Raw genomic sequence first — 20,202 nt, forward strand, 5'->3', positions numbered from 1 at the left:
GTTTTAGTTGAGTTTAACAGGACTTATCATACTAACATCCAACCTGTAAATAGGACTCTGAAGGTCATTCTGGGTTGACATAGCAGACAAATGTTTGTTGTAATGTTTTATTTTTTCCTGTTTTATATCCAGATGTGTTCCTTTCTTGTAAATATGAAATCATATATTAAAAAAAAAAAAGAAAACACCGTTCTTCAACTTGCTGATTTGAATGTTGTCTCGAGGTGTTTCGTTCAGTACATTCTTTTGTTGTGGTGTAGTGGTTAAGGATAACTAGCGAAAAGCCATAATGATTGCATAATTTTTGAGCAAGTAACTAAAGCTAATGAATGTCATTCACTTCATTAGATACTAAAACTTCCAACAGAGCTGCTCAGGAGCTTCTTGAGGAACTGGTAATGTGTATCTTATGCTGTGAATGTGAAGCAGGGCAGTGCTCAGTGTAGGTTCCCAGGATTTAAAAAAAAATCTTTTTGACCTTTTTCCAACACTATTGATTAGACAGCAAAGAGGCAATACTGCACAAAAACTGGCTGATGGAAAACAGCCTCAGCAGGTTACAGTTCTAGAGAGTTGAATCCATGGTTTAACCTCAAGGAGGTCGTCTCAAAACATCAGTACAAAAGGCAGCAGCTTCAGGCCATGCTGCGTGTCTTGGTGGTTTTCTTGGCTGCCGCCGGTTTTGTGTTCGGACTTTTGCGAAGTTTGGATTTGGCTCTGAGCATTTTGACCTTCCGGAGGCCGTTGAGGTGCATTGGTTTGGGTTTGGTTGCCTTGGGCGCCTTGGCGGGCTTCGGGGTGACGGCAGGCGGGGAGGGGAGGCTCTCCCCCCCGGGACAGGACTTGAAGACGTGGACGTCCTTGACCCTGCGACCCCGCAGCTCGGGGGGATTGGCACAGGTGGCTCGTACCTTCAGGTTGACTTTCTCAATCCACCTAGATGAAGAGGAAATTATGTTATTAAAAAATGCCCAAACACGAAGTAAAACATCTCAACTAGTGGCTAAAATATAACAAGGGACAAGCTACATCTCAAGAGTGGAGTGTAGGAGGTCACGTGATGCGGTCATCGTGAGGAGTCGTTTTTCGCCGACCTCCCGTCACCACCAGATACAATTTACAATTTAAAGTTACTTTTTGACCCAGGCTGGACTTTCTAAAGGTGGCTATCTATGTATGAACATGTCCGCTTCTGATCCAAACCAAGTTCAACGTGATGCCGGGGCTAGAACTCGCTCAGAGCTGAAGAAACTCCAGACCACTAGCATGGACGCTACAGCTAACGTTAGCCAGCATGGCGCCGCCACCTGCGAGGAGGAGGGCTTGGCTACTCTCCTCGCGCAGGATGTCACACAGAAAATCAGCGCCTTAATGGATCAGAAGTTTACCGAACTTCATCTGACTCTGGAAGGATTTAACAACCGTATCGAAGGCAACACCAAGCGCATAACGGAGGCTGAATCACGTATCTCAGATGCTGAAGACTTCGTGACTTCATTGTCTAACAAGATTACGGCTCTAGAAAAGGAAGTGAATACTCTCTCACAACGAGCCGAGGACAGCGAAAACCGCAGCCGCAGGGAGAACATCAGGATTATCGGTCTGAAGGAAGGCACGGAGGGACAACAACCAACTTCATTTTTCGAATCATGGCTCCCCAAACTACTGGGTTTGCAAACCAAACGAGGGACGATTAAAATCGACAGAGCGCACAGATCCCTCGGCCCTCAGAAGGAAAAGCATACAAGACCGGTGATCATCAAGCTGCACAATTTCTGCGACAAACAGAGGGTCATGGCTGCAGTCAAGGAAAAAGAGAAGCTTCTGTACAACGGGAACCAAATCTACATTCGCCAGGACCTCTCGGTCCAGGTGAGGCAGACCCGACGGGAGTTCAATGAGGTTTGCCAGCGTCTCATCATGCGAGGGATACGCTTCCAGATGCGCTTTCCAGCCAGCCTGTGCTTTTCGTACAACAACCAGGACTACACTTCCAAGTCTCCACGCAAGGCTTGGGAGTTTGTGAAGGACTGGGACAAATGAAAAACTTGGTCAGGTACAACTCCGTCTCTTTTCCTGCTCTCTGTGGGATGGGGACATGAAGGAATATTTTGAACTAGTTTAGGGCGACTCAGCTGTCTCTGGTACATATTCTAAGCTTCATACACCCGAACATTATACACGTTTCCTATACATCCATGAGCGCACACACACATTCACATTAGCTGGTTGTAGAACCCTGCATTACGCACATGCACACAATTACGCACGTAAATAGTCCCGTAGGCTACAGCCGAGCGCGCGCTCTGGCAGATACAGACACTCTTTATAATACACCCAGCTCTCACGTGTTATTTATATTCTGTTTTGAGAAAATAACGGGTCAATACTTTGTTTTAAAACGGTCATTGCATTTCTTTTTTGTGTGAATAATTTAATGGACTGGATAAAGTCAAGGCTGACCTCAGTTTATTATGATCTTGGCCCTTGATAACGTCTTTTTCAGTTCATGTGGTGTTTCTGCCATACATAATCTCTCCTTTTGACAACTGCCTGTTCTTTTTGAGTTGCATAATTAAGACCTTTAAAATGCTGAGTCGCCCACCACCTTTTATCTTTATCTTTTTTTTTTATCGCCACACTAATAAGTTGTTGCCTCTAATGATTTTTTTTATTTTTTTTGTGTAACACTGGAATGAGTAATAATTAGTATAGCCCTATACTGTTGGGCAACTGTACTTTTCAAGGTGGTAGGTGGCGGGAGGGTGACAGAAGTTGATCTGGATCTTTAGGGGTAAGTTATGGGATCTAGATTTCTCTCCCGGTTTGGTGGAATGTTACTTCTCAGCTTCACGCACCCAAATGTGTTCACCATTTGTGATTTTTGTTGTGTTTTCTTTGGGAAAGTGTTCGATAGGCTCCAGCTGTCAGGCTTTGTTTTTGAGGGTAATGTTTTGTGTTTTATTTTTTGTTATCCTGTTCCATTGTTTTCAGTTTTCTCATGTAATAAGATGTCCTCTCTCTCATGTAAGACTAGATCTTATCAGACTTCTCATCTTAGTTTGGGTTTTGTAAACCCATTTGCAAATATGCTTCCACCCATTTACCTTGTTAGTGGTTGTACTTATGAGTGATCTCAAAATTACCTCGCTAAATGTTAAAGGTTTAAACCATGTCGTCAAGCGCCAAAAGATTCTTACTTTACTAAGAAAGGAGAAGTGCCACATCGCCTTCTTACAGGAAACCCACCTGTCCGATCTGCAACATATTAAATTACGTAGAAATTGGGTTGGGCAAGTTTTTTATTCCTCCTTTAAATCCAACAGTCGAGGTGTGGCTATTCTCTTACATCGCAGCCTTCCTTTTACATTGGATAGAACAGTAACCGATAAAGAAGGGCGTTATGTGCTTATTTCCGGATACATCTATGGAGAGCACATTTTACTAGGTTGCATTTACGCCCCCAATATATATGAATCTACCTTTTTTCCCAAACTTCTGGCAGACATGTCTGACTTTTCTACCTCCTTTACTTTGATAGGTGGTGACTTTAATTGTACCCCTGACTCTACTGTCGATCAATCTCCTCCTAGGCCTATTCCTTCTCGCAAAAGTCTTAAACTGGCTGAATTTTGTACTGACTTGGACTTGAATGATGCATGGAGAGTTCTTAACCCAACAGGCCGGGACTATACCTTCTTCTCTAAGCCTCACCAGTCCTTCTCTAGAATTGATTTTTTCCTTTCTTCCAGGACACTTTTAGATAGAATTAAAGACTGTATTATAGGAAGTCAGACTATATCTGACCACGCCCCTATCAGCGTAACCATTGATCCCCCGTATAAAGACCCCTCTTGTAGACACTGGCGCCTGAGCCCTTCCTTATTAAGCAGCCCACCCTTTGTTGATTTCCTTAGTAAAGAACTTAAACAATTCCTTGCTGAGAATAAATCACCTGAAGTGAGTTCTACTACTTTGTGGGAGGCGGCTAAGGCTTACCTTCGTGGGGCTATCATATCCTACACATCAGCACAAAAGAAAAAGGCTCTCAAAACCCAGTTAGAGTTGGAGAAGAAAATTAAGGAGGTGGAGGGAGAATTTAAAAGTTCTCCATTCAGGTCCATTGGGGAACAGTTGGATGCTACGCGTTCTGCTTTAAATCAACTGTTAACAAAGAATGCAGAGTCTTCAATATTTTTTGCAAAACATAGGCTCTATGAATCAGGTAATAAACCAGGTCGCCTGCTGGCCCGTCTGGCCAAGGGGGGGAGCGGTTCAACCTCAATATCGGCGCTCCAAGACACCAATGGAGTTAGATGTCACAAATCTACTGAAATAAATAAAATTATGAAGGTCTTTTATCAGAAACTATATTCATCAGATGGTCTCACCTCTGAGGAGACAAGGGGAAGATTCCTTGACAAAATAAAATTACCAACTCTCTCAGATGACCAAAAGGAAGGCTTATGCAAACCAATCACAGAGGAGGAGGTTCTGGAAACTATTCGGGTACTTAAAGGAGGGAAGGCGGCAGGGCCTGATGAGTACTGCCCAGAATTTTATAAAAAACTAGGGAATATCATAGTAAGCCCTCTTACAGACATGTATAGAGATTCTTTTGAAAATGGCTACCTCCCCTCAACTCTTAATCTAGCTAATATCTCCCTTATTCTTTTTAAGTTATTTTTTGGGGGGCATTTTCCATTTTTATTGACAGGACAGTGGATAGAGTCTTGAAAGGGGGGAGAGAGAGAGTGGATGCGGAAAGGGCCACAGGCCGGATTCGAACCCGGGCCGCCGCGGTCAGGACCAAGCCTTAATACATGGACGCCCGCTCTACCAACTGAGCTAACCCAGGCGCCTATATCTCCCTTATTCTGAAGAAGGGCAAACCCCCCGACCTATGTGGCTCCTATAGGCCTATTAGCCTTATCCCGGTAGAAAATAAGTTGCTTACTAAACTACTTGCTAGGAGGTTAGAATTGCTTCTGCCCTGTATTATTAATCCTGACCAGACGGGTTTTGTTCATGGGCGCTACTCACATACAAACATTAGACGGCTGTTGAATATTATCCAATTTACTAACCATTTTAAAAAGAAGGCCCTCGCCATTTCTTTAGATGCCGAAAAGGCGTTCGATAGAGTTGAGTGGCACTATCTATATGACGTCCTTGAGAGGTTTGGTTTGGGGGGGGATTTCCTTAATAATAATAATAATAATATCTTGGATTTATATAGCGCCTTTCATGAAACCCAAGGACGCTTAACAAAGACATAAATAAATACAACAAATGTAACAGTAGCTAGAGGCCATAGGCCTTGGTGAAGAGGTGGGTTTTGAGGAGTCTTTTGAAGGTGTCCAGAGATGGTGCGTTGCGGAGCTCTATGGGGAGAGAGTTCCAGAGGGTGGGGGCTGTCACACTGAAGGCTCTGTCCCCAAAAGTTCTCATTCTTGTGTGAGGGATGGAGAGCTGACCCGTGCCTGAGGATCTAAGGTTCCGGGGCTGTGTGTAAGGGTGGAGGAGGTCAGATAGGTACTGAGGAGCCAGGGCGTTGAGGGATTTGTAGGTGAGGAGGAGGATTTTGTAGGTGATGCGGGACTTGACCGGGAGCCAGTGGAGGTGGATGAGGGTGGGGGTGATGTGCTGCCAGGGCTTGGTGCGGGTGAGAACCCTGGCAGCCGAGTTTTGCACATACTGGAGCCTGTCCAGGGCTTTGCTGGGAACCCCGGACAGAACTCCATTGCAGTAGTCCAAACGGGAGGTGACGAAAGCGTGGATGAGGGTTTCTGCCACAGAGTCAGAGAGTGATTGCCGGAGACGTGAGATGTTTTTGAGGTGGAAGAAGGCGGATTTGGTGATGAACCTGATATGAGATTGGAATGATAGTGTTGGGTCCAGGATGACACCCAGGTTGCGGACTTCCGAGGATGGGGAGAAGGAACAGCCATCAACATCCAGGTGGAGATCTCCAACCTTCCGGAGCAGGGCCTTGGGAGCCACAACCATGAGCTCGGTTTTGTTGCTGTTGAGTTTTAAGAAGTTAGATGACATCCAGATTTTTATTGCATGTAGGCAGTTTACAAGTGACTGTGGGGGTAGCTGGGTGGATGGTTTGGTGCTGAGATATAGTTGTGTGTCGTCAGCATATGAATGAAAGCTGAGACCGTGGTGGCGGATGATCTGACCAAGGGGGAGCATGTAGATGGTGAAGAGGAGGGGTCCCAGCACAGAGCCTTGAGGTACGCCATGGTTGACTGGGGCCGGGGTGGAACTGGAGTCTCTGATGGTGACAAACTGTTTTCTGTTTGTGAGGTAGGACTGAAACCAAGAGAGAGCTGAACCGGTGAGGCCAAGGTAGTCAGATAGGCGGGTGAGGAGGATGGTGTGGGAGACTGTGTCGAAGGCAGCTGAGAGGTCAAGGAGGATGAGGATGCTGATGTGACCAGAATCTGCAGCGATGAGGAGGTCATTTGTGATTTTGATGAGGGTGGTCTCTGTGCTGTGGTGTGGTCTGAAGCCAGATTGAAACGTTTCGTAGAGCTCATGGTTGGCCATATGTTGATGGAGTTGGGCGGCCACTGCTCTTTCCAGAATTTTGCTCAGGAAAGGAAGGTTGGAGATCGGTCGGTAGTTGTTGCTGTCATCCTGGTCCAGACCTGGCTTTTTGAGGATGGGAGTGACTGATGCCATCTTGAGGCTGTCGGGTACAAGACCAGATGCCAAGGAGGAGTTGATGATGTTCACCATAATGGGGCACAGGGCAGGTAGGCACGCCTTGACCAAGGCTGTGGGCATGGGGTCCAGAGAACAGGTGGAGGCTTTGGCCTTAGTGACCAACTTTGCGACCTGAGGAGCACATACAGGGGAGAAGAAGGAGAGGGAGCACTGAGGCAGGCGAACATCCAAGGGAGCCACGCCCAGTGGCTGAGGTGTGTGTGGAGGGAGGTGGGCAGGCACCAGGAGCTGCTGATGGATGGACTCGACTTTGTCCTGGAAAAAGTCCAGGAACTTAGTGCAGAGGTCGGGGGCACCTGAGGGGAGGGGGGGGGTCGAGGGGGCGAAGGAGCCGGTTGATGGTGGAGAACAGCAGTCTGGGGTGGTTTTGTTGGTTGGTAATGAGGGTGGAGTAGTACTGTGTTTTGGCCTGGGAGAGAGCTACTTTGTAGGCCCTCACATGCTCTTTATAAGCCTCAAGGTGGACAGTGAGGCCAGATCTTTTGTAGCGCCTCTCCAGTTGACGGCCGGTGGACTTCTGGGTGCGGAGTTCAGTGGTGAACCAGGGGGCGGGACGGGTATAGGAGACAGTCCGGGTTTTGAGGGGGGCAAGGGAGTCAAGGCTGCCGGATAAAGTGGCGTTGTAGTGGGCAACCAGCCCATCAGCAGAGCTGTCGTGTGGATCTGAGGCCAGATGGGTCGCTATCAGGTCGTTCAGAGCTGGTGTACTCACTGTCTTGATGTTCCTGTATTGGATGGTACGTTTTGTGCGCTGCCTGGGCAGGGTGACAGGAACAGTGCAGAGAACAGCGAGATGGTCTGAGACCGCGAGGTCCAGGCACTGCAGATGGGAGGGAGTTGTGCCAGTGGAGCACACCAGATCCAGCGTGTGGCCTTTAGTGTGGGTGGGACTTTTAACGTGCTGTGTGAAGTTGAAACAGTCCAACAGTGACAGGAATTCAGTGGCAAACGAGCAGCTGGTGGAGTCCACATGAATATTGAAGTCACCGAGCAGGAGTGTAGATGGAGACATGGAGCAGACAGAGGTGAGAAGCTCAGACAGCTCAGACATGAAGGTGGTGGAGGTTTTAGGGGGGCGGTAGATGAGGACAACCTGGAGCTGTGTAGACCCAACCAGGGAGAAAATGACACACTCAAACGAGGTGACATTGGGTACTGGAAGGTCTTTGACCAGGATGTCAGCTCGATGTATAACAGCCAGCCCGCCACCACGACCCATGGAGCGAGGCTTTTGTATGTAGACATATCCAGGGGGAGTGGCTTGATTAAGTGCCATGAAATCCTGCTGATTTTGCCAAGTCTCAGTTAGACAGAGAAAGTCAATTTTCCTGTCAGTGATAATATCATGGATGAGTAGAGCTTTATTGTTGATTGAGCGAGCATTCTGCAGCATAAATGTTGCACTGTTGTTTGTGAATGCTGGGGCAGGCGGTGTGGAGGGAACGACACTGTCAACACAGACCAGGGACCTCAGATTGTTCAGGGTGCACACGTGTGGTTTGTTGTGATGACGTCGTAGCTGCGTGTTGGAGCGCCTGTCAGACAGTACTGAGGGAATACCATGATCAGCGTAAACAAACTTGCACCTGGAGGCTCTATGGACATAACGGGGGCGGCGTAGGAGTCCGAGGGATTTAATGTCAGCGATGCAGTTTGGAATGAAGTGACAGAAGAGGTCCAGGAGTTGCGTTGTTGAGTATTTGATGAACACCATGTTTGCAGCAGTGGAGCGCCGGCTAAATCCTGGAGCCGCAATCCGTGGAGGAGGCTCCCAGCCTCGGACCGCAGCAGCCGCAGGGAATGTAGCCAGAACAGCAGCAGCAAACAGTGTAGCCAGAACACAAGGTGGATAGTCCTGGAGTCGTGGCATGGAGATGTCCAAACGTGAGCAGCGGAGTGACGTTGGATAATCCACAGTAAATTGATAGCGCCACTTGGTCGGCGGAGCTAACAGCTGACCGGCGGCTAACAGCTAACAGCTGATCACTGGAGAAGGCGAGCACACAGAGCCAAATGTGCACAATCTTCTGACAGTTAGCAGCACCAGACAGTGAAGTGTAAATACAACTTATAGTGATAACTTATTCCTACATGCAGTGAATGTAGGCACAGATTTAACAAAAAGCGAAGTTTTGCTACGGAACTGAGAAGCGGCGACAAACACGCCAGCGTCCTCTCAATCTGAAATCTCTCTCTACTCTCTCTACTCTCTCTACTCTCTCTACTCTCTCTGAGGCGTAAGTGGATCCAAACTATTTACCACTCACCCACGGCCTGTATTATAACTAATGGTCTGCGCTCGGGCTCCTTCCCTTTGGAAAGGTCCACACGCCAGGGCTGCCCTCTAAGCCCTCTGCTCTTCGCCATCGCTCTCGAGCCGTTGGCAGAAGCCATTAGATGCCATGGAGATGTGAGGGGTATAGCTGTCGAGGGTACCACTCACAAAATTGCGTTATATGCTGACGACATCCTTTTATTCCTTACCTCTCCTGAAACTTCTGTTCCCACCATCCTAGCAATAATAAACGAATTTAGCTATATCTCAGGCTACAAGATAAACTTTAGCAAATCCGAGGCTATGCCCCTGGGCAGCTTCAGTGATACCAGCATGTTAGTAAATTTCCCTTTCAAGTGGTCCACTGCTGGTTTCACGTACCTAGGTCTAAAAATATCGCCAGATAACCACGACTTATGGAAATTTAACTTTGCCCCTGTACTTAATACAGTGAAACAAGATCTGATTCGGTGGCATGATCTTCCGCTTTCACTTATTGGTCGTGTTAGCCTGATAAAGATGAACGTACTCCCTCGACTTCTATACCCTCTACAAATGTTGCCACTGCGCATCTCCAAAAAAGTTAACAAAGACTTGGAGAGATCCTTTTCAAAATTTATTTGGCACGGTAAAAGGCCGAGACAAAAGTTTAGTTCTCTGCAGTTGCCCAAAGAAAAAGGTGGTTTAGCGGTACCCAACATGCTCTTTTACAACTGGGCCTGTCACATTCGTACTCTTTGGACTTGGTTACACTCATATCTTAGGCTCGAAACTTGTGTAGACTCTTGGGCGTGCTCCCCTGAGTCCCTGTGGAGTTTGGTGACATGTGGACCGGAAAAAATTAAAATGAACATTAAGAATAACCCTTTAATTATCAACTCTATTAAAGTGTGGCGGGAGATCTCCGATTACATGGATAGACGAGGTGTCAAATCCATGCTGTCTCCCATCTGTAATAATCAGGAATTTTTACCAGGCTTGAGGCTTTCTTTATTCCACTCATGGCGTGACAAAGGGATTCATGTGATAGGGGACGTGTTTGAGGTTAATACCTTGATGTCCTTTCAGCAGCTTCAAGACAAATTTAATCTCCCTAAAGATCACTTTTTTGCATATTTACAATTAAGGCATTTTGTTAATACACTTGTAAAGCCTACAGAGGACATTTCCATCTATAGTGAGGCAGAAAAGTTTATCCGTGAGCAGAAGGGTTTTAAGCACGGAATATCCCGTTTCTATTCTGTACTTTACTCTCAGGATAAATATGACACGACCAAATTATCACGCAAATGGGAGGGTGACCTGGGTAATGACTACAATGAGGAAGACTGGCGGGAGGCAGTGCACCTGGTGCAATCAACCTTCACTTGCAACAGGCTTGCGGAGATTCAATATAAAATATTACATAGGCTCCATATAGCCCCTGTTACCCTCCACAAAATATCTCGAACCATCTCTCCCATTTGCGGTAAGTGTAACACAGACCTTGGGTCCCATTACCATTACTTTTGGGGGTGCAATTGGATTGCTAAATACTGGAATCACGTAGCCCGAGAACTGAGCGGGATCTTTAAGACTACAATAAGAAAGGATCCAGGGTTATTTTTACTGGGCTTACCCTCTAAAGTAGTTTCTCTCTTGAGAAATCAGTACAAATTGCTGGACAAACTTCTACTCCTTGCTCGTAAATGCATCCTGCTAAAATGGGTGAAAGACACTCCACCCACAGTAACTTTCTGGTACAGGGAGATCTTCAACGTACTGCCACATGAAAGGATGAGTGCAGTCCTTAGGGGTGTTGAGGGCTCATTTATTAAGATCTGGAACCCTGTCCTGGACTATATACCATCAGAGCTCAAACACACTCTGTTGAAAGGCCAATACCCTTCAGGGTGGAAGCAAATTATGCCTAGTGCCACGTAAAACATAAAATATATTTCTAGGATCACCGTTTACCATTCATGAGAGTCTGAGGACAATATACTTTACTCTATGAGATACTATCTGCTATTCTTATTGTCTTCTTTTTTTTCTTTTTTCTTTTTTTTTTATGTATTTATTTTTATGTATGGGTATGTAGGTATATGTAGGTATGTATGTGTATATATGTATATATATATATATTTATTTTTACGGTCAGTTTAACCACTGTTATTTTATGTAAAATGTCCCTTTTCACCCATTTTTATAATTCATTTATTTTTATTTATTGGTTTTGGGGAAGGGTGGGGGGGTCTGACTGTATAGAATAACTGTTGAACATAACATTGCTGTGAGCCTTCTGTTCTGAAAATAATAAAAATATGTTGAAAAAAAAATAAATAAAAGAGTGGAGTGTAATATAGTGTTGCAACTATTTAAAGGTATTATTACCTCCGCCGAGGCTGAAGGCCTAGGAAGGAGGTTATGTTTTCACCGGCGTTGGTTTGCCTGTTATCAGGATTACTCCAAAAGTCTGCGATGGATTTGAATGACATTTTTTGGAGGGGTGTGGTGTGGCACAATGACCAATCCATTACATTTTGGTGGCGATCCGGACCATGATCCGGATTCAGGAATTTTTTTTAAAGATTCCGATCAGCCAGAACATTAAGACCTCTGGGTATAACACATGTGCAGTGTAACTGATGACCCGTTGATGACGCATGAACAACCACGTGTTGTGAAGTGAATGCAGGGGAGAATGCGACATCTAGTGGCTGAATGTTATCAATAGCACCTTTAATGGGGCGCCGCGGTAGCTGCCCTGTTAGAGAGGGCGCCCCATGTACCCAGGGTTTGAATCCTACCTGTGGCCCTTTGCTGCATGACATCATCTCTCTCCCCCTTTCATAACTAACTCTCTCACTATAAACAAAGGCATAAAAAAAAAAAAAAAAATAGCACCTTCAAGTTTTGGGTCATTGGGAGTAAACTTATCATATAATGGTAAAGAATCATCCCAGATAAAAAAAATAATACATATTTTTAGACATTAAACATGCTTTGTCCTGATTTAAAGAGCTGAAAAGAATTCAGGCTTTAAAACTCTCGTTGGCCAATCATTTGTGACTCCACACATTGCTCTGTAACTGTCTTACATGCGTAGCGGCAGCAGAGGGCAGTCACACATCAGAGGGTTGTCGGCCAAGTTGATGACCTCCAAAGAGGTGAGAGGGTGGAGGTTGGGCACCTCCTCCAGCTGGTTGCCCTCCAGGAAGAGACTCCTCAACCCTGGACCCAGACCTGCCAGGGAGTTCTGTGACATCTGGAGTTCAGAGAGATTATGTCAGAAAACTGTTAAATGACCTCTGTGGAATGATTTGTTGCCGATCGTAGTGTAGTAGTTCTCATCACTCACCTTCTCCAGTCCCATGTTATCCAGATACAGCTCCTTCAGTGACCTCTCCAATGGTCGGAAAGCGTTCGGCCCCACCCAGCGGATGGAGTTCCCAGACAGCCTCAGGTCTCTGATGTTCCCCGCCTTGCTCAGCGCTTCAGTGGGCACCTCCTTCAGCTTGTTCCCTCCCAGGTGGAGCGTATCGAGGTCACCGGCCTGGTCCAGAGCCCTGGGCGACACGTGATCGATGGTGTTCCCGGTGAGGTAGAGCGCCCTGAGGCTCTCGGCTCCGGTCAAGATGTCCGGCTCCAGCTTGGCGATGGAGTTGTTCTCCAGATGGAGCGCCAACACGCTGGGCACCAGTTTGAAGGCTCCTTTGGGGAAACCGGTGAAGCGGTTCTTCTCCAGGTGGAGGTAAGTCAGCTGAGGGAGGCCTGTGGATTTAGATGATAGAAATTTGAGTACTGAGTGACAAGTCAGAATAATGCCACAAGGGTCTCATCTACAAATGTAATTTAGCATTTAAAAGACCTTTAAAGGCGTCGGGGCTGATGGATGTGAGGTCATTCTCCGACAGGTACAGGTAGATCAGTCCTTTCATTCCATTGAAAGCTCCGCCCTCCACCTCTGCGATCTTGCAGCGCTGGAGATGCAAGGACACCACCTGGGCGACGCCGGGGAAACTGTTGCTAGGGATGTAGTGGAAGTTGTTGCCGCGCAGGTCGAGGAGACGCGTGTCTGGAGAGAAACCCCGAGGAACTTTGGTGTGAGCGCGGTTCTCACACGAGGAGTGGTGCGTCTCAGCCTGGAGACGGGTAGGTAACGGGAATGTAATGGACAATTTGACATTATGTTTAAAGTATTTCTATGAGCTACAGTGGGGTTTGGTAGCAGAAAATGTTTCAATGATTTAAAACATTGACGGTTAAAGCATTAGTACGACATTTTAAGAAATATACTTACATGTGCTTTTATGTGTTTTATGTTTTTATGTCAGTTCAAAGAGCAATAGTGACAATGCTGTGCAGCTACAAGACATTTTTTTGAGTAAGAGGTAAAAGTCTTTCTGGGAACCTTGACATCAGCTAACAGAAGTATAAGGGTCGTATCTAGAAGGTAACCCGCAAATTGCAAAAACTTGCAAAAAGTTCTCGCAAGACTCACAGCCCGACAACCCATACTAATCATTCAAGGTCATTGCCTAACCTTAACCACCTCGCGAGAGTTTCGCAATCTGCGTGTTACCTTGTAATCACGACCAAGTATTAGTAGACAGGAAATGAGTGTCCGTACACTACAAAAGTAAATCACAAAACGTCATACAGCCCACTCACCTCGCAGACACAGTTGACAGGACACTTGACCTTGTTCTCTGGCTCTCGCGTGGGCGCTGGTAAGTTCCTGGTCGCCTCCTCGAACTCGGCCTTCAGCATGGCCTCCTGGCTCTGACAGCGCAGATCAGGAGGGTGAACAGCCTCCAGGTTCTCTCCTGAAAAATGAGCCGGTCCTCCACATGTCCCCATCAGCTTCACCTTGCTCCGGATCGACCACTCCCTGCAGTGAGGTAAAAACAATTAGAGGATTAGTACTTTTTGGTTGACAAAATTAAAGCTCTGAAGTCAGCCATCAGTTTGAAATCCACAGCTGTACCTGAATGGACGCAGGTAGCAGTTGCAGTAGATGGGGTTCCCAGCCAGGTTGATGCGTGCCAGGTTAGGTGTACCTTCAGAGAAGGGCTGGATGACGCGCAGCTGGTTGTAGCTGATGTCCAGGTGGACGAGGCTGGGGCATTTTGATACAGCCGAGTTGGCCATGTCCTGCAAGGACATGTGGTCCAGGAAGAGGTGGGTCAGTTTGGCCATGGACACCACCTCCTCTCCGAGGTACGTCATCGGGTTGTAGCTCAGATCAAGACGGGTCAACTCTGGCAGTCTGGATACCGAGGGGGAGATGTTTGGAAAATGAGATCCCAGAGGCCCCTGATACCTAGATAGTGTCGTTATGCCAAGCGCAGCCTACCTGGTCATGGTCTCCGTGGGGAAGAACTGCAGCTCGTTGTGGTCCAGACTGAGACGGGTGAGCGTGAACAGACCGGCCAAGGCCTCGGTGTCCAGGTAGTTTAATAAATTGTGACTTAGTCGAAGCCATTTGATGTTCTGCAAGCCCTGGATGGAGAAGAGGTCGGCTTTTTAATTAATGTTCCAACAGGAGACATTTCTGCATTTCTTTAAAGAGGACCTACTATGCTCATTTTCAGGTACATACTTGTATTTTGGGTTTCTACTAGAACACATTTACATGCTTTAATGTCCCAAAAACACTTTATTTGTATCATACCGGCTGTGCTGCAGCACCACTTTTCACCCTCTATCTGAAATGCTTGTGATTGGTCAACTGAACTAAACTCTTCAGACTCCGCTCCAGCTCCGCTTTAACTAGCTTTGTTTGAGGGCTTGCCAAACTAGCCGCTAGGCAGGTAATATGCAAATGTATTACTTGGTGACATCACCATGTTACTGAAGGAAAGGCAGGACTTCAAGCGAGGCGTTTCATGCAGTTCAGGAGCAGTGTTTCTGTAGGGGAGAGTAACTCCCTTTGGCGTGGACTTTGTAACTTTGCAGAGATCTTTTACATGCACAAAAAAACTATACAACAAACTAAAGGAAAAGGAAAAGCACAAAAGCACAATAGGTCCTCTTTAAAGCACCTTTTCAGTTTGCCATTTTGTGGTATTTTGCTACCTGGAAGGCCATGTTGGGGATGTAGACCAGCTGGTTGTGTGTAAGGGAGAGCAGGTTGAGGAAGCCGAGCTGAGAGAAAGCTCCGGGCTGGATCTCTTCCACGCGATTACGGTCGACCATGAGCTGCTTCAGCGAGGGCAGGCCGTCGAATGACTCCTGGACTCACAAAAAACAAAGGAAGATAAAAAGTTTAACTGTTCTGCACTGAAAATGTGTATGGGGGTTTGAGTTTGTTTTAACAAGGAGGAGCTATGCAGAGTTAAAAGACAAAATAAATATTGTGGATGGTTTATGAGAACTGGATCTGCAGCATGTGTGTGACGACCTGGTAGAGGATGTCAATGTTGTTGTTGGCCAGGTTGAGGAAGACCAGGCGACTGAGGCCGCGGAAAGCCCCCTCCTTCACCCTGCGGATGTTGCAGCGCTGCATCGACAGGTGAGTCAGGTAGGGAGTGTGTTTGAAAGCCCTGCTGGGGAGTTCCTGGATGTCGTTGCCTCGAAGATCTAATTTCACTGTGATCTACGAAGAGAGAAAGGGGATTACACATTAGATGGAGCCAGGTGGGAACTGAATATACTATAGAAATGTCATGTGTGAGTAAGAGACCTCATCAACAGTAGGAGGAACTTGGGTCAGGTTCTTGTTGATGCAGGTCACAGTGAGCTGGATCTGGTCACAGACGCACTGCTGTGGACATTTTGCTGTGTGTGCTGCAGGGATGCAGAGGAGGAGCAGGACGACCCAGAGGGTGTCAGGACAGAGATGGGAGAACATCTGAGAGGGAAAATAACAGCGTTTCAGACAGAGGGTGAAAGAGGCGCTGCAGCACAGCCGGTATGAGAAAAATAAAGTGTTTTTTGAGCATTAAAGCATGTAAACATGTTCTGGTAGAAACCCAAAATACAAGTATGCACCTGAAAAAGAGCATGATAGGTCCTCTTTAAACCAGTGGTTTCCAACCTTGTTGACCTGTGACCCCCTCTAAAAAGCAGTGTCTGGTTGGGGCCGCTCGTCAAGTTTCAGATAGAGTTGTTCCATTTGAGAGACATTTCAACTCTAAATATCCCATTCAAACCTTTCATTTAAATAACTGTTCACGGCCCAAATAGGTAGAATTATTCAAAATGTCACCCAAAAAAAGAAAATCAAAGATTACATAAAGGTCCAAAAAATAAATACAGATTTGTGAAGCAGATTTTTTTGGTTTTGTTTCACCCCATGCATCATCTCACAACACCATATATCTTGTGATGCTTTGAAAGTGGGCCCAACACACAAGGTTGGGAACCACTACACTAAACTAGCAAAATGAACTGTGTCTAAGGTAGAACACTAAACTAAACTAAAATGCTTCTTACACATTAATGCAACAGCATTAACAATCTAATTATATTCTATATGATAACATATCAGTTACAGCAGAATTAATAGTTTTACTTTTGTTACTTTAAATACAATTTAGCATATAATACTTCTATGCCTTTACTTAATCCTAAATGCAGGACCGTGGTATTGAGTATTTTTACATTTTGTTATTGAGTCATCTACTTAAGTAAATGATCTGAGAAGTTGTTGACAGCAGGAAGAATGTGTACCCGTGCAGGTTAAAGGAAGAGGATGCCAAGCTCAGAAACAACCAAGGCCCCTACAGGACATATTCTAGACATTTACCATAGCCTGAAAAAAACTCCATTCTATCAGAGAAAGGTGTGTGTGTCACCTTGTTTTACATTTCCTTACTCAGTTTGATCATTCTGTACTTTTTGGGTGTTAGTGTTATTTTGCTCAGATTGGGCTGCCCCCAGTCTTCACTGGAATGCCTTAAAACCACATTCCCATGTCGGATCAACAGTCTTGATCCGCAGGAATGGACATGAAAAGCTTCACAGCTCCACACTCTGAAATTTGGGGTCTCAAAATGTTGGCACGGTGAAATGGTGCCATGCTGAAACCTCTCTCTCACAAAACTGCTGCACCAAGAGATGGACATGACGGAGACACAGGACTGTAGAACCAGTCAGCATAGAAAATAATTACATTTCATTTGTTGAAGTCGACTTTATGGCTGCATGGGAATCAAGCTGACTGTATACAGCAGGGCTGTCCAAAGTGGGGCCCGTGGTACAAAGTTGGCCTGCCATTAGGTTTGATTTGGCCCGCCAGATGTTAGAAAATATTTTTTTTTTATTAAAAGACCCAACCGATTTTACTGTCTTTTGGAGGCCGTACCAGGCTTGGGTTTATGGTTAGAAGATAATGGCATCATATGAAACTAGAAAAACCTAAGGACTCCATTAGTACCATATCATGTCATATTAGCTTGTCAGGAAGGAGGCTAACACTCTAAAGTTGGGCTAAACTTTGGTGAGGAAAAACTGTCATGGCCATTTGTCAAGGTGTCCCTTGACCTCTGACCTCAAGATATGTGAATGAAAATGGGTTCTATGGGTACCCACTAGTCTCTGCTTTACAGACATGCCCACTTTATGATAATCACATGCAGTTTGGGGCAAAAAACATGCAGTTCTTTGAATGCAGTATACATGTGTTATCTTTTGCCTATTCTAAAAATAGTGTATTTTATTATTTTCTGCATACTGGGGTCCATAAACAGTCTGGAAATGCATAAATTACATAAATGAGCCCAATTGTATTCAGCAGGTGGGTCTTAAGGGGATAACTATGTAAAACATATTCAATTAAGGGCACTTGGGATCCTAGTACCATTTTGCATCTTAATAATACAATACAATAGGTGTTTAATTTTGGCCCGTGGCTCTCCATTGAGTTCCAGTTTTGGCCCTCCAAGGGAAAAGTTTGGGCACCCTTGCCATATAGTGTATGATATTTTAGCAGCATACCACGTTTTGTTCCTTAGACCCCCCTGAGCAGAAAGGGGCCAAGAAACTAGAGCCGGAGGAATGTCCTCCCGCCGGACTGTTAGTCCTTGTCCCCCCGGGGATCAACAGTCCAGACCGCAGAAGGAGCTGCAGAGCTGCCGCGCACAAAGACGCACAGTGTCTCTCCACACCGGTGTGGTGCCAAAACGCGTTTCCCCTTGAAAAACTGTGTCCACTGGCCAGGGACGGTGAGAAAACTACTCGCAGTCCTCTCTGAATGCTTTTACCAGAAATTACCTTGCAACATTAATCATTAATGTTAATGATGTTCTGTGCGTAAACATGGATGGTAAATGGACTTTAGCGCTTTTCTAGTCTTCAGACCACTCAAAGTGATTTACACTACATGTCAGTATTCACCCATTCACACACACATTCATACACTGATGGCAGAGGCTACTAAGGTGCCAACTTTGCCCATCAGGATGTAATCTAAATACTCACTCACACACTGATGGCTATGCCTTCAAGAGCAAGTGTCTTGTGTCTTAAGTACACATCGACATGTGACCCGGAGCAGCCGGGGTTCGAACCAACGACCTTACGATTGAGCCATGCGTAAACATGAATGATGGTTTAATGGCGTTTTGGGAATGACAAAAAAACTGTCATATGATATAATCTGGAAAAATACAGCCCTTGTATTTGTTCAATTCACGTACATAATTACAACCAATAAAATATGAAGTATTTAGTGTGATAACATTTGGAAAGGTTTCTGTTATACGCTAAAATGCGCAAAATACATCCCAGTGTGTCCATATGACTGGATAATTATGAAATCCGTGTGTTTCGATTCTTTCTGCGTCCAAATGTTTATCTGTCACCATCACAATCACCCCAATAAATGTACATGTTTGAAATCCAAACTTCTGACTAGTTACAGTAGGTATAGGAATCCGTTTTGACGCGCACTCACCTTTGCTTCGCTTTGGTGGTGGTTCCGTCCAGCTGCTGGTCGTCTACTGGCCGTCTACGTGACTCTCTCACGGTCTCTGCTCTCTCTGCTTCTCTTCCCCTGGCTGTCCCCCCATCCAAAACAAACTCCGTTTATCCCTTCATTCAAACACACCTCCACCTCCTCCTCCTCCACCTCTGGAGTCTGCTGAGCCCGTTAAAGGAACAGTTCGCTTCAAAACAAACAAGTTATTTTAGCCTGTTTCACCTCCCTGCCATGCCTGTTCAATCTCCACTGAAGCTGGAAGATTCAGCTCAGCTCTCATCTTGTTACTCTGATTCAAAAAGAGACAAATATATATACACAGACTAAAGGCTGGTTAGATCAGTTCTATTTCTGACAGGGCGTTCAGTAACAATCATCAACAAACATCATCCTGACAGTATAACTGCAGTCCACGTGGTCTAATGTTATTCAGAATAACTGCCATTAAAGTGTATATTCCATTCTCATCATATTTCCCTTGAATGCTCCCTCACATCACCAACACATAAGCGGCTATACGAGGTAACTTGCACTGAACTTGTGCAATGCAAAGTCATCATATTAGAGCATGTTTTTCAATAAGACTGATTATGGATCAACAAGAGAGAGAAAAGAAACATCAGGTAAATGTGATTCTGGTCCCCTGAGCTCTGTGGTGTTATGACAGGGCTCAGTGCACATGCTGATGTGTATTCAGGCTCATGTGTGTGTGTGTGTGTGTGTGTGTGTGTGTGTGTGTGTGTGTGTGTGTGTGTGTGTGTGTGTGTGTGTGTGTGTGTGGTGCTCCTGCATGCAGCCCATTCCTGCTCACAGTCTGATGCACACAGCAGCACCCGGACTTGACTGGACCTTATGATCAGCAGTGTGATGATTGGGATTGGACAGACTGTCCCAAAAGTTTCTTCTTAAACATTACCATTTTTTTTTTCAATTAAAGCTGTAGTCGGTCACTTTGAGCAAATATAATAAAGTTATTTTTTATAAAACTGTCATTATATTCTGACAGTAGTGCATGAGACAGATAATCTGTGGAAAAAAAATCATGTTCCTCTGGTGTCTTCCTAGTGCTCCTAGTGGCATTTGCAAGATTTCAACGTGCCCGAAGGGAAACAACGGATCAGGCTCGGCCACCATGTTGAAAACAGTCGAGCCAAAACCAAGCACTGCCCGCCGGCCGGAGCAAACTTTCTCATTTTACAGCTGAACCGTACACTAAAATATGTTTCTTAAAACATTTGAGTTGAGAAATAGGCATTACACTAACAGAATATTGATTCATATTTGA

The 20,202-nt window shown here is 45.6% G+C and overlaps 2 protein-coding genes across 2 annotated transcripts; both read right to left on the minus strand.

Moving 5' to 3' along the window:
- Positions 1-170: 170 nt before the first annotated feature.
- On the minus strand, positions 171-19,053 carry chadlb (chondroadherin-like b). Its single transcript, XM_074620986.1, has 11 exons — positions 18,894-19,053; positions 15,681-15,848; positions 15,399-15,593; positions 15,074-15,229; positions 14,352-14,497; positions 13,983-14,264; positions 13,667-13,886; positions 12,864-13,137; positions 12,354-12,766; positions 12,094-12,260; positions 171-936 (listed from the first exon to the last, which is right to left on the minus strand). Exons 2-11 carry the CDS (start codon positions 15,846-15,848, stop codon positions 636-638), a joined length of 2,322 nt encoding a protein of 773 aa, XP_074477087.1. The 5' UTR covers positions 18,894-19,053; the 3' UTR covers positions 171-635.
- On the minus strand, positions 7,013-8,954 carry LOC141759068 (uncharacterized). Its single transcript, XM_074620989.1, has one exon. The coding sequence runs from the start codon at positions 8,606-8,608 to the stop codon at positions 7,013-7,015; it is 1,596 nt and encodes a 531-aa protein (XP_074477090.1). The 5' UTR covers positions 8,609-8,954.
- Positions 19,054-20,202: the final 1,149 nt, after the last annotated feature.

This window comes from Sebastes fasciatus, chromosome 20 (genome assembly GCF_043250625.1).
Source record: "Sebastes fasciatus isolate fSebFas1 chromosome 20, fSebFas1.pri, whole genome shotgun sequence".
In the NCBI taxonomy this organism is placed as follows: Eukaryota; Metazoa; Chordata; class Actinopteri; order Perciformes; family Sebastidae; genus Sebastes; species Sebastes fasciatus.

Bases quoted from the DNA above. Each gene is read 5' to 3' on its own strand.
- LOC141759068 (XM_074620989.1), bottom strand. From the start codon at position 8,608: ATGCCACGACTCCAGGACTATCCACCTTGTGTTCTGGCTACACTGTTT.
- chadlb (XM_074620986.1), bottom strand. From the start codon at position 15,848: ATGTTCTCCCATCTCTGTCCTGACACCCTCTGGGTCGTCCTGCTCCTC. The intron at 13,887-13,982 runs GTACAGCTGTGG...ACCTCACTGCAG, and splicing joins TGCTACCTGCGTCCATTCAG to GGAGTGGTCGATCCGGAGCA. The intron at 12,767-12,863 runs GTCTTTTAAATG...CTAAATCCACAG, and splicing joins CAGCCCCGACGCCTTTAAAG to GCCTCCCTCAGCTGACTTAC.